Here is a 13036-nt window from a genome sequence, read left to right as displayed (position 1 = left end):
GAACACATCAGGAAGACTTTCACCTCCTGATGATTCTATTAAACATGTTATGATGATGTTCAGGAGGTCACAGCACAAAGGTTGTGAGTTGGTTTTTGCTGCAGAATCATTTCACAATAAGTTCATGTAGCTAAAACCACAAACTCCCTCTGACCTTAACTAAAGTGATTCTGTCCCCAAACCAACCACTGAGAGGACTCTGTATGTAAACCATGGACTATACTGTCAAAGCTGTGGGTTTCATACACCCCCATCACCTCCTGGTGTCTCTGCTGACATTTCTGGAGATTTCTGTGGACTCATGGAAACCAAGCATGAGACAGACTGAGACATTATCTAGATTCCTAACATCTGTATGATCTCTGATATCTGTTGTTTTGTCAGGAGCTTCCTACTTCATCAGAGGTGGAGGTGACATCACTCTGACTTGTAAAGATGTGATAAATGATCAGAATAACTGTGAAAAAACTACCTGGTTATTCAGTGGTTCAGGAAACACAGCAGCAGTGGAGCTGGTTAATTTTGGGAAGATTAAACTAGAATCCAAATTTAAATCACACAGACTGAGTGTTACAGAGAACTGTTCTCTGGTTATAAAGAAGGTCACAGATGAAGATGTTGGACATTACACCTGCAGACAGTTTGAACCAGGAGAAAAAGAACATCTTTCAGACTCTGTGGTTTATGTGTCTGTTGTTACCAGTGAGTATTTATATCCTAATGTTTTCAGATCAAACAATGAACTGAAACAACACTTATGATCACACTGATAAAATACATGTTTCTCTGTCTTTCTCACATTATCTCCATCTTCACCAGTGACTCAACATGAGGACACTGATAAGGTGACGTTCATTTGTTCTGTGTGGACACATGGACTCTGTAGATACACAGTAAAGTGGCTGTATGATGGTAAAGATGTGAAAAACAACCTCCCAGATGTAAAGATATCACAGTCTTCCTGCACCAACACTGTTCATTTTCTGACTTCACTGTACAAATACCAGTCAAACTTATTTACATGTGAAGTGACTGATGATAACAACAAGCACCAGTTTCCCTTCAGCCTTCAGCCTCCAGGTGAGAAAATGATAAACTAATGATCATTTATTAACTGCAGATCATGAACATGTGTTTTCTTCTTTAAAATCACTGTGGTCACATTTCTGGTGTTTGTTCATTTGTCCAGGTGACAACACAATAACAGCAACAACACCAAGAACTGAATTATCAGCTACAACAGCGTCTACAAACACAGGAACAAAACCTGCAGGTAGTGACTGAAGTTGACAGATGTGTTTCTAAAGTGTCTCCCTTTGACAGCAGGATGTGGGTGGACAGAGTCTCTTATTCAGTCTCCCTCAGTAATAATAAACACTTTGTGTCTTTAGGTTGAATTTGATTGACCCTCATTAACAAATCAGCATTTGAACTTGTTCCTCACATTTGTTCAAACACAGCAACAGAAACACACAAACCTTTGTGGAACCAGAAGATCTCAGCCAAATGTCAGCTCTTCATTTATTGTTTCTTTCTCCTGATAAAGAACTTTGTGTTTACTGGTGTTTTAATGTTTTTCAGGTTTGTTGAGGCTCATTATTGTCCCTGTGGCTTTAGCAGCACTGATCATTGCTGTTGTTACAGTCAACATTTGGACCAGAACCAGAGGTGACAACATTCACTGAACATTTACATCCAACAAACTGTTAAAGCTCAAGTCGACTCTTTTGTCTTTTTAGTGAACAAAACATAGATGGATTTTATCAGAGAACAAATCGAAGTTTGTGATATCTGCTCTTTATTCTTAACTGTCTACAAACATCAGTTTCTTCAGTATTTCCTGGTTGGGACTGTGGTTCAGGTCAGTGTGTGGTTGGAACGTTGTGAGTGTGAATCCCTGCATTGTCTCTGACAGTGTGTGTTGGGAAAGTGGATGAGTGACGCTCTCATCTGCTCCAATCACCATCAGGGAAGTTCCCTTGAGCAAGGCACTGAACTCCAGCTGTTCCTCTGCAGCTGCTCTGTTTCTCCACTGATTAGTTTCAACTCACAAAGTGTGTTGTGCTGTTTTCCACAGAAGATAAACATGAAGATGAAGGAACAGTGAAGTTTGAAAATGTTGGAGACTCTTCTGCTTCTGTCAGACTCCACTGATCAACTACTTCAACATCAACTCACCACAGGAATCACTCACTGCTGCTGGTTCATCACTTCATCATCTAGTTTTACATAAAAAGTTATTATGATATTGTGGGATGTTATTGAATTGCACAACAATTCAGAACATGCAGCGATATTCAAATTTCATCTTAAATTGAAGATCAGTGTTTTTCTTTACTTTCATTTGTATTATCATGTTTGCTGGAGTTTAGTTTTTATTCGACTCAATTTGATGGTGTGTTTAACAGAATCTATGTTTCTATTGAGAACAAATGTAACATGCTTCATATTTAATATCACAAAGTTATTCAAACTAATTTAGTTCTCATCACAGTTATCACCGTGTCCGACATTCAGCATTTTTTAGTCTTGTAGAGAAACTGGTCATGGTTGTAATTTTACTGTCAATAAAGAAAAAACTAAAACAGATGATGCAGATTATCTCTATGATTTGTGTTGATGGTGCGTGGATCTGCTAGTGATGCCTAGTACCTCCGAGCTCCAGTAGAGGGCTCGTCCTACTCTCTCTAAAGCAGAGTGCTGGTCTCTTCATGCTCCCCTCTCTCTCCCTGTGTTTAAGGGTTCAACACTTCCTGCTACATGTGTGCAACACAACACAGGAAGATTTGATGCTCACACTCAGTTCATCTTCTTCCAGTTCATGATGAGCACAAAAACAGGTGGAAATCAGTCTGAGGAAATGACATTTGTCAATAACTGTGACAGAACTACCTGGTTATTCAGTGGTTCAGGAAACACAGCAGCAGTTTCACTGTTTGAACATGAGAAGATTAAACCAGAATCCAACTCTAAATCACACAGACTGAATGTTACAGAGAAATGTTCTCTGGTTATAAAGAAGGTCACAGATGAAGATGCTGGACGTTACAGCTGCAGACAGTTTGACAAATCAGGACGACAACAAGGTTCAGACTCTGTGGTTGTTGTGTCTGTTGTTACCAGTGAGTATTTACATCCTAATGTTTTCAGATCAAACATTGAACTGAAACAACACTTATGATCACACTGATAAAATACATGTTTCTCTGTCTTTCTCACATTATCTCCATCTTCACCAGTGACTCAACATGAGGACACTGATACGGTGATGTTGAACTGTTCTATATGGACACGTGGACCCTGTAGTTACACAGTAAAGTGGCTGTATGATGGTAAAGATGTGAAAAACAACTTCCCATATGTAAAGATATCACAGTCTTCCTGCACCAACACTGTTCATTTTGTGACTTCACTATATCAGTCAAACTCTTTTAGATGTGAAGTGACTGATGATGACACCAACCAACAGTTTACTTTCACCCTTTACCCTCCAACAGAGAAGCCAGGTAGGAAAACTATGAGCTGATGATCATTTGTTAACTGCAGATGATGAACATGTGTTTTCTTCTTAACCATCACTTTGGCCACATTTCTGGTGTTTGTTCATTTGTCCAGGTGACAACACAATAACAACAACAACACCAAAAACTGAATTATCAGCTCCAACCAGCATGAAACAAGGTGCAGCTAAAGAATGATTAGTTAACCAAACTTTAAAATATGGTGCAAACGATTGCTTTTAAAAAAAACCAAGATAACTGGAATAGGAATTATATTTCTATTTACAAATGCTCATTAAGTGTAGTGCACAACAACTAAAAAAACTGTACAGTACTTCATCATCATCATCAGTCAGTATGAAGTACCCAGAAGTATTATTTACAACAACTAAGTCAGGTGAAGTTAATTGTACTGTGTGTTATCTTTTAGGAAACACACTTACTTAAGTTAGTCCAACTAATATGACAATTCCTAAAACTTCAATGTCTGAGTTGGAGCCATTTTAACAGCAGTTTGACTTAATTGTTAAATTATTATTACTTTGGACACATCGTCTGTAGTCAGGGTTCGTTAGCCCTTCGTTCATTATCTCTTTCTGTTTCTCTGCTGTGCTCTGCTTTGGTCACTTAGTTGTAATGATCTAGAGCTCAGATCAGTCAAATGTACTTAACACTGTACTGCATTAATGTGAAGAGATTTTCCTTTCAAAAAGTTTAATCATCCCTCAGACCTTAGCAAATGCCAGCAGAGGGAGCTCTAATAGCAGGAAAAAAGAACTAATTGTTACTCCCATCCAGTTAATCACGGACACAAGGCGATCTCTTTTCACTGGCATTTATTTCCAAAGATGTTTATTATGCCGTGAGAACTAAATAAAGTTCAAATATAAATAAAACACACATATAAATTACATTACAATCTTTCTTTGACATAAACAGAAAATAAAATACAACACAAATAGCTTAATAAACTTATTTCAAACTGTACAATATCACTTTATAAGGATTATTCTTAAATAAATATAGGTAAATAACAGTTGTTACGTTCCCTTACATGTCGTATCGCTAATTAAACCAAGTTGGTAACAGTCGGTACAATATAAACAATGACAAGATTCACGTACCTCATTGGCCGCATTAACATACGGGGAGAATATAACTTCAGCTTAACAAGTCTTGCTCTGTCTTAGACCTTGGAAACATTTTACAGCAACGTAACTTAAAACATTATCTTCAGCTGAACACGACAACTCGGCATCACACGTGTAACATAATGATGTCGCACTCAATAATAACCTGTCTTTACCTGGACTGGCGAACATTGGTTCCGCTTGGGAAACACTATACAAATGACTTAAGAACGAAAACAAATATTCTTAATCATATAAATTTCTCCTTTTCCATACAAATTATATGTAATCGTACCTAAAACAATTATATAAACTTAAACATTATACCTGCTTCTAACAGCAGTTACACTCCCACCAATCACTGGTGATTTCTGTACTAATGTGCAAATATAAAATTCCATAACACAACTAAAAATAACATAACCCAATAAAGCTATATTACTCAGCTTCCATCAAAATCACAGTCTTATGAATAGGCCTCTCCAAATAAACTGGCTTGGTAAGTCGTTTTCCTTGCTCATCTAGTTCCTTGTCACTTAACAGCAACTGTAGCTTTCTCACACATCCATCTTTACTAGGATATACTGCTGTGACCTTAGCCAACTTCCACTCATTTCGAGATGCATTGTCGTCTTGCACAATCACTATGTCATTGATCTTTGCATTTCTATGGATTTTGTTCCATTTTTGTCTCTGTTGCTGGTTTAACAGATATTCTTTCTTCCATCTAGACCAAAATTCATTGGCCAAGTATTGTACCTTACGCCATCTTTTGCGAAGGTAAAGATCTTCTCTTACAAATTCTCCGGGTGGTGGCAAAACAATAGAAGATTTCATTGTCAGAAGGAGATTAGGTGTAAGAGGTTGTGATCCTGCTGGATCGTTGAGTAAGTGTGCCGTTAAAGGTCTGCTGTTTATGATCGCCATAACCTCATATAGATAAGTTCGCAATGATGAACTATCCAGTTTGCGGGACGACTGATCTAGTATGGACATTAGCACATTTCTTATTGTCCTAATTTGCCTTTCCCAAGCTCCACCCATATGACTTGCAGCTGGAGTGTTCATGACAAATTCACAGCCTAGTTGTTTTAGGTATTCTTGGTCCATCTCCTTCACAGCTTCCAAGAACTGACGCCTTGCACCAACAAAGTTAGTACCCTGATCACATCGAAGTTGTCGAACGTTTCCTCGTAGTGCAATGAAAGCACGAAGAGCATTAATAAAGACATCAGCCGTCATATCTTCAAGCAGCTCGATGTGTACTGCACGAGAACACAAACAAGTAAATAATAGACCATATCGCTTCAACTCCTTTCTTCCCTCCTTGACATAAAATGGCCCAAAACAGTCCATACCACAATAAGTAAAGGGAGGCGTTGTCTCCATCCGTTCAAGTGGCAAGTCTGCCATTTTTTGTGTTTCTGTAGGTCTTCTAAACCTTCTACACTTAACACACTTGTGAATGCAAGATGACACAGCATGACTACCACCAAGGATCCAAATACCACTTGATCTTAGTTCGTTAAGTGTTATACCACGACCTTGGTGTTGCACTCGCTGATGATAATGCTCAATCAGCAACCTTGATATGTGACTAGTCTTTGGTAAAATCACTGGATGCTTGATGTGTGGGTGTAAATCAGCATACTCAAGACGACCTCCCACTCTGAGAATGCCGTTATCATCCAAGAAAGGATTCAGTCTGTAAAGCTTGCTACTCTTATCCTTTGATTTCATCTCACCCTTACTCTGCAAGTTTCTTAATTCCTCAGAGAAAAATGTACCTTGGACAATGCCTATGATGGAAAGTTCTGCATCCTTTCTCTCTTGTAAACTTGTGGCTTCATTGGTTTTTGATGTCAAGCCCTTAATCTGTTTGACACGTCTTATGAGTCTAGCAATAGCCTTGACTAGTTTGGTCCAGTTGGAGAACTTTAGAAACCGATTATTCAGTGAATCTTCAATGGTCAAGGTCTTGTGTACATAAGTTTTACGAGCTTCTGGGTCTTCAACTGAAATATCTCCCACCTTGACATCTCTGCTGGGAAGTTCATCCAGCAGAAGAAAGGCTGGACTCGTAAACCAGTTGGATGTAGTGAGTTCTTTCGCTGTAAGACCTCTTGATGCATGATCCGCCGGATTGTCTTCAGAGGTTACATATCTCCATTGACTTGGATCTGTGCTCTGTTTGATACGCTGAATGCGATTTGCCACAAACACATGAAATCGTTTAGCATCATTGTTGACATATCCCAGGACAACCTTTGAGTCTGTCCAAAAGAACTCTTGGGCCTCTATCTCCAGCTCCTTTCTAAGCAGATCACTTGTACGGACTGCCACAACTGCTGCAGACAGCTCAAGTCTGGGTATTGTGGTAATCTTCAAGGGTGAAACCCTAGCCTTGCCCATAACTAAACAACAGTGGATTTGTCCTGAAGTGCTAATTGCTCTCAAATAAGTGCATTCACCATACCCTGTACTGCTTGCGTCTGAGAAATGATGTAATTCATACCTCTGAACTTCCTTAAAACTTTCTGGAATGTAACATCGACTTATTTTGACATCAGATAGGTTCTGCAGATCAAAAAGCCAGGATTCCCATCGTGGCTGAAGATCCTCAGAAAGTGGTTCATCCTATCCAATCTTGTCTTGACACATTTGTTGAAGTATTTGCTTTCCAACTAGAATGAAAGGTGCTACAAAGCCAAGTGGGTCAAAAATAGAGGCCACGGTCGATAAGACTCCCCTCCTAGAGAGTGGGCGTTCACTCACGATTACCCTGAATTGGAACTGATCTGAGGCAACACACCAGCTGACCCCTAGAGCTCTTTCAATCTGTGACTCTCCCAACATCAAATCTTGGTTCCGTACTGTTTCTGCACAATCTTCCTTGGGAATTGCTGCAAGCACCTCAAGGTGGTTAGAGATGAACTTGTGAATTCGTAACTTTCCAGTGTTACAAAGCTTCCTTGCTTCGTTCACTAACTGAATAGCTTCCTCATGTGTTGAAACACTTATTAGACCATCGTCGACATAGAAGTTCCTCTTAATGAAGCGGATGGATGCTTCACTGAAACTACCCTGTCCTTGAGCAGCGATGTACCTCAACCCATAATTTGCACATCCAGGTGAAGAGGCTGCCCCAAACAGGTGCACTCTCATACGATAGACTGATGGTTGAGATTGAAAGTCTCCATTATCCCACCAAAGAAATCTCAAGTAATCTTGATCCTCTGGTCTTACATGAAATTGGTGGAACATGCATTCAATATCACACATTATTGCTACAGGACCCACACGGAACCGACAAAGCACACCCACTAAGGTATTTGTCAGTTCTGGCCCAGTCAGCAGATGGTCATTCAATGACACTCCTTCAAACTTCGCTGAGCAGTCAAATACAACCCGTATCTTTCCCGGTTTCTGTGGGTGATATACCCCATGGTGAGGGATGTACCATGCAGGAGTATTATTGACTTCATCTTCTGGAACCTTCTCTGCTTCTTTGCGAGTTATTATTCCATTCATGAAGGTTGAGTAGTCCTTATGATATTGTTTGTCCCTTTCAAATCTTTTCCGCAAACATCTGAGACGATGATGGGCACACTTCTGATTATCTGGCATACTTGGCCTATTACCTTTGAATGGCAACGGCATTTCACAGCGACTATCTGCATTAATTTTTGTCCCTTTCTTCATTATTGATAGGAAATGCAGATCTTCTTGTGAAAGGTGAATTTCCTCTTCAGCTCTTTCAACGAAGTCGGATTCAAGTGCCCTTATCACTTGTGGTGGAGTGACTACTTCTTTGACTTGTGTGCGAAACATATATCTCACTTCATTTGTAAGATTATTAGGTGATTGCAACTGAGGTATCACTTGTTTCACAACCATCGTGTGGCTGCCTCCAATTGTATCGCCATAATCAATACAAGGGTTGACATGACCAATTATGCTCCAACCAAGGTCTGTTCTTTGAGCAAATGGTTCGTTGTCCTTACCTGCCACAACTTCTCTGGGTAGAAGTGCTTGTGAACAGTCATATCCTATAAGCAAGCCAACATCACAGTCTATTAAGGGTGCAATCTCTTCTGCAAGATGCTCCAAGTGAGGCCAAGCTCTTGCTGTCTTTTGTGTTGGAATGTGACTTACATTAACAGGAATAAACTCTCTTGAATAAGTTGTTGGAAGAGGAATTTTCTTTGATGAATAAAACCCTCTAACTTGTAATCCATTCAATCGTTGACTTGGAATCACTGTATTTCTAGATGACAAAGTGGAGATTTTTAATTGTACAGGCTCTCTTTGTGTGTTGAGTGTTTCTGCCCTTTCTTTTAAGATGAATGTGGTGTCACTTTGGTTGTCCAGCAAGGCATAAACAAGAAGTTCATTCTCAGGGTCACTCGTGGTAGACAGCCACACTGGAACAACTGTGGATGTGTGAGTATTGCTCTCATCTTGGAACAATCTATTAGATATTGCTTCATTTGACATTTCGTCTTTCTGTAGAGATTGCATTACTTCTCCTGATCTTTCCTTTTCCTTCACGTTTTTCCTGTTGTCTGTTAGTTTCACCATTTGCTGTTCTTTCTTTCCATCCGTTGTGGTTCTGTCTTCATGTAGACATGTTGGGTGCTTCCTTTTACAAGTATCACAGATGCTTCTTCTCTCACAGACCTTTGAATGGTGTCCCGGTTTCAAACATCCAAAACACATTCTTTTCATTTTTACAAACTTGACTCGTTCTGTAATTGGCTTATCCTTGAATTTCCAACAAGTATGAATACTATGTGATGGCTTCTCACAAAATACACACCCTTTCGCTTCCAGAGTTTCCTCTGTGCTGTTTACCAGTACACGTGAACCCACAGTTCGAGGTTTTGCCATCCGTGGCTTCTCACCATCACCGGACTTCAGGGCGTGAAGGGACGTCACTGGATTACAAGCTATTTTAGCTTCTAATGTGAGAAAGTCAACGAACTGTTTGAAACTTGGGAATGTTTGGCTGATTTCTTCAATTTCTACAGCCTTTCTATTCCATCTGGCCACTAACCAATCTGGAAGCTTGTTTAGAATTCTTTGGTTTTCACCACAGTCATTAAGGATTTCAAGACCTTTGATTTGTGACATTGCCGTACAACAGCCACGAAGAAAATCCACGAACTCTCTTAATTCAAAACAATCCTTGTGTCCTATCTTTGGCCATAAAGCAAGTTTATCCCTAAAGGCCTTTGCGATCACAAAGGAGCTTCCATACCTTTCTTCTAGGATATTCCATGCAGCATGATAAGCTTGGTCTGTACCTAACAGAAAATAACTTTCAATAGCTTTCCTTGCAGGACCCCCTACATACTTGCGAAGGTAATAGACTTTCTCATTTACAGGAATGTTTTTCTTGTCTATCAACAATAGAAAGGACATCTTCCAGTCTGTGTATCTTAATGGATCTCCACTGAAAACAGAAGGTTCGGGTAATGGTAGGCGACTTACATTAATAGATTCCACTATTGCTTCGGCTAATGCTGCTGTGGTTTCTTCTTTAGGAACATCGGCAGTAGACTCTCTCTTTATGGCAGGTTGAGGGATTGTAACAGGTTGAGTATGAGTGATGTGTTTTGGCATTGCAGAGTTGTGTGCTGGAGGTTCACTTGGGCTTAGAGCGGATTTGATCTCTGCAAAGTTATAATCATGGAGCAAACTTGTTATCTCTTCATCCGAGCTCGCTTCCTTCTCATAAACTTGCAAACGTGCCCTTGCCGCATTCATCCTCTTAACAGTCTCTAAGTGTTCTATCTGCCTGCGCTTCTCTTCTAAGGTCCTTTTTCTTGCAGCATCTTCTGTTTCAAGAATTTCAAGTGCTTGTTTCTCACACTCTATTTCTTCTAAGATTTTTAGAGTGGCTTGAGTGGCAGCTAACTCTGCTGCTGCCTCTTGTTTATTTGCTGAAGACAGGCTTGAATGTGTGGAACTTATACTTAACTTATTTATGGACCTCGAACCTTTAGAAGTTGCCCTGGACCTCTGGGAAACAACAGATGAAAATACAGAGCCAGTATCAGTCCAGTGAATTTGTTCCTTATGAGAACCCTCTCTCATTTCAAGACAGTTCCATGCATAGTCTAAGAGTCGCTTTGAAACTGCATCACAGGTGTCTGCTCTGCGCCGTGTCTCTCCATCAGGGACACTTTGTTGTCGCAAGTCATCATAAGCTTGTTTGACTTCTGTCAGAGCACAGTGAATCTTAGTCCCGAGGTCTAGTACAACGTCGGTGGAAGAAGATCCACCAAGCTCCCCTTTAGCTTGTTTGGCTAGAGCTTTCCATCTGTCATAAGTAATGGCAAAGCGATGTTGAAGCCTCCTAATTTTGCTGACATGCAGTTCTTGCCCCCGTGCAGTAAAGGTTCTGGTTCTTTGGCTTCTTCGTAATTCCTGTATAACAACAGCATCAGTTTCCCTTATAACATCATCATTGTCTGATGGATTTGGGCTTATATGCTCCTTATTGGAATCTTTAGACTGCTGTTGTGTCCTTTGGGCATAGCTTTCTTTATCTGAGCCCTTTTTGTTAGCTTCTTCTTCATGTTCGGCCATTGTATTATTGTCTGAGTTTATCTTAATATTTCCTAGTTTAATTATTGTTTATCTTAACAATGTACATTGTAGAAATAACTGAAGGGAACTAAACTATTCTGTTCAACCAACAATACCTTAATATAATCTACTCAGTACCAAACAACATACTATGATACATATGAATTAGTTTCAACTTACAAACTGAACCACTCATTTAAACACTTAAGAACAGTAAACAGTCTATAATATATGCTATTTACTCTTTCACGTTGCAACTTTCTTGATGATTGAGATTAAATGTGCTCATCAGCATTTTAAACTTAGAACATGTACATAACACTTTCTTTACAGTACTTATTGAGTCCTTTAACCATTTAATAACACTTAACTTGTTTTAAATGTTTCTTCTTATTGGCTTGACTCTCTTCTGTTCCACCCTTTTTAGGTTATTGGTGTATGTACTGTCTTATCTGCTTGATGCTAGTGTGCGTTGAATCTTGCTTGCAGCTTCTTCTGCAGCAGGCGTTTATCGTCTCTTCACCTCATGTCGAGCAGACTGAGTTCTCACTGTTACTCCCATCCAGTTAATCACGGACACAAGGCGATCTCTTTTCACTGGCATTTATTTCCAAAGATGTTCATTATGCCGTGAGAACTAAATAAAGTTCAAATATAAATAAAACACACATATAAATTACAATCTTTCTTTGACATAAACAGAAAATAAAATACAACACAAATAGCTTAATAAACTTATTTCAAACTGTACAATATCACTTTATAAGGATTATTCTTAAATAAATATAGGTAAATAACAGTTGTTACGTTCCCTTACATGTCGTATCGCTAATTAAACCAAGTTGGTAACAGTCGGTACAATATAAACAATGACAAGATTCACGTACCTCATTGGCCGCATTAACATACGGGGAGAATATAACTTCAGCTTAACAAGTCTTGCTCTGTCTTAGACCTTGGAAACATTTTACAGCAACGTAACTTAAAACATTATCTTCAGCTGAACACGACAACTCGGCATCACACGTGTAACATAATGATGTCGCACTCAATAATAACCTGTCTTTACCTGGACTGGCGAACATTGGTTCCGCTTGGGAAACACTATACAAATGACTTAAGAACGAAAACAAATATTCTTAATCATATAAATTTCTCCTTTTCCGTACAAATTATATGTAATCGTACCTAAAACAATTATATAAACTTAAACATTATACCTGCTTCTAACAGCAGTTACACTAATTAGTTAAAAAAGTTAAATGGATCGACTGCACCAAGCTGCACCCCAAACCACAAACTTCTAACTGTGAAAACTGGGAAAAAGTGCATATTGTTGATAACTGCATAGAGTGAACCTGCAGGTAGTGACTGAAGTTGACAGATGTGTCAAGCACAAGCACCAAACTAGGACAGGAGACATACTCAACTAGTAAGTACTGTTTGAAATGTGTTTGTTGGTTTCAGAAGTAGCTGAGTTTCTGTCATTTTTCTTGAGTCTGCTGATTTAGTCTGTTTGTTTTTTAATAGAGTTAAGAACTGTAGGTAGAAAGTTTTGCTCTTCTGGTGAAGTGGATATTTGGTCTGTTGTTGGTGGTAGTTTCACCTTAGTGATCACCGAGCGTTCACACCTTTGACCTAACAAAGACACAAGTTAGGTTGGTTTCAACGAGGGGGCGGATTCGGCTGTAGCCAATTAAGACCATATATAAGGAACCTGTTGGGCTGGAGCGTCAGCCCTTGTGTGAAGACTGATGGTGTAAAGACAAGCGAGTCTACCTGCGCGAGTCCACCGAGCGAGGACATTAGGTA

The 13036-nt window shown here is 39.4% G+C and overlaps 1 protein-coding gene across 1 annotated transcript; it reads right to left on the bottom strand.

Moving 5' to 3' along the window:
- Positions 1 to 4386: 4386 nt before the first annotated feature.
- Positions 4387 to 12462, bottom strand: LOC137102730 (uncharacterized). Its single transcript, XM_067482528.1, has 2 exons — positions 12112 to 12462; positions 4387 to 11861 (listed from the first exon to the last, which is right to left on the bottom strand). Exon 2 carries the CDS (start codon positions 11222 to 11224, stop codon positions 7268 to 7270), a length of 3957 nt encoding a protein of 1318 aa, XP_067338629.1. The 5' UTR covers positions 11225 to 11861; positions 12112 to 12462; the 3' UTR covers positions 4387 to 7267.
- Positions 12463 to 13036: the final 574 nt, after the last annotated feature.

This window comes from Channa argus, chromosome 17 (genome assembly GCF_033026475.1).
Source record: "Channa argus isolate prfri chromosome 17, Channa argus male v1.0, whole genome shotgun sequence".
Taxonomy (NCBI): domain Eukaryota; kingdom Metazoa; phylum Chordata; class Actinopteri; order Anabantiformes; family Channidae; genus Channa; species Channa argus.
This window is presented reverse-complemented; position numbering and strand designations above follow the sequence as displayed.

Excerpts from the sequence above, each read along its gene's own strand:
- LOC137102730 (XM_067482528.1), bottom strand. The coding sequence starts at position 11,224 with ATGGCCGAACATGAAGAAGAAGCTAACAAAAAGGGCTCAGATAAAGAA.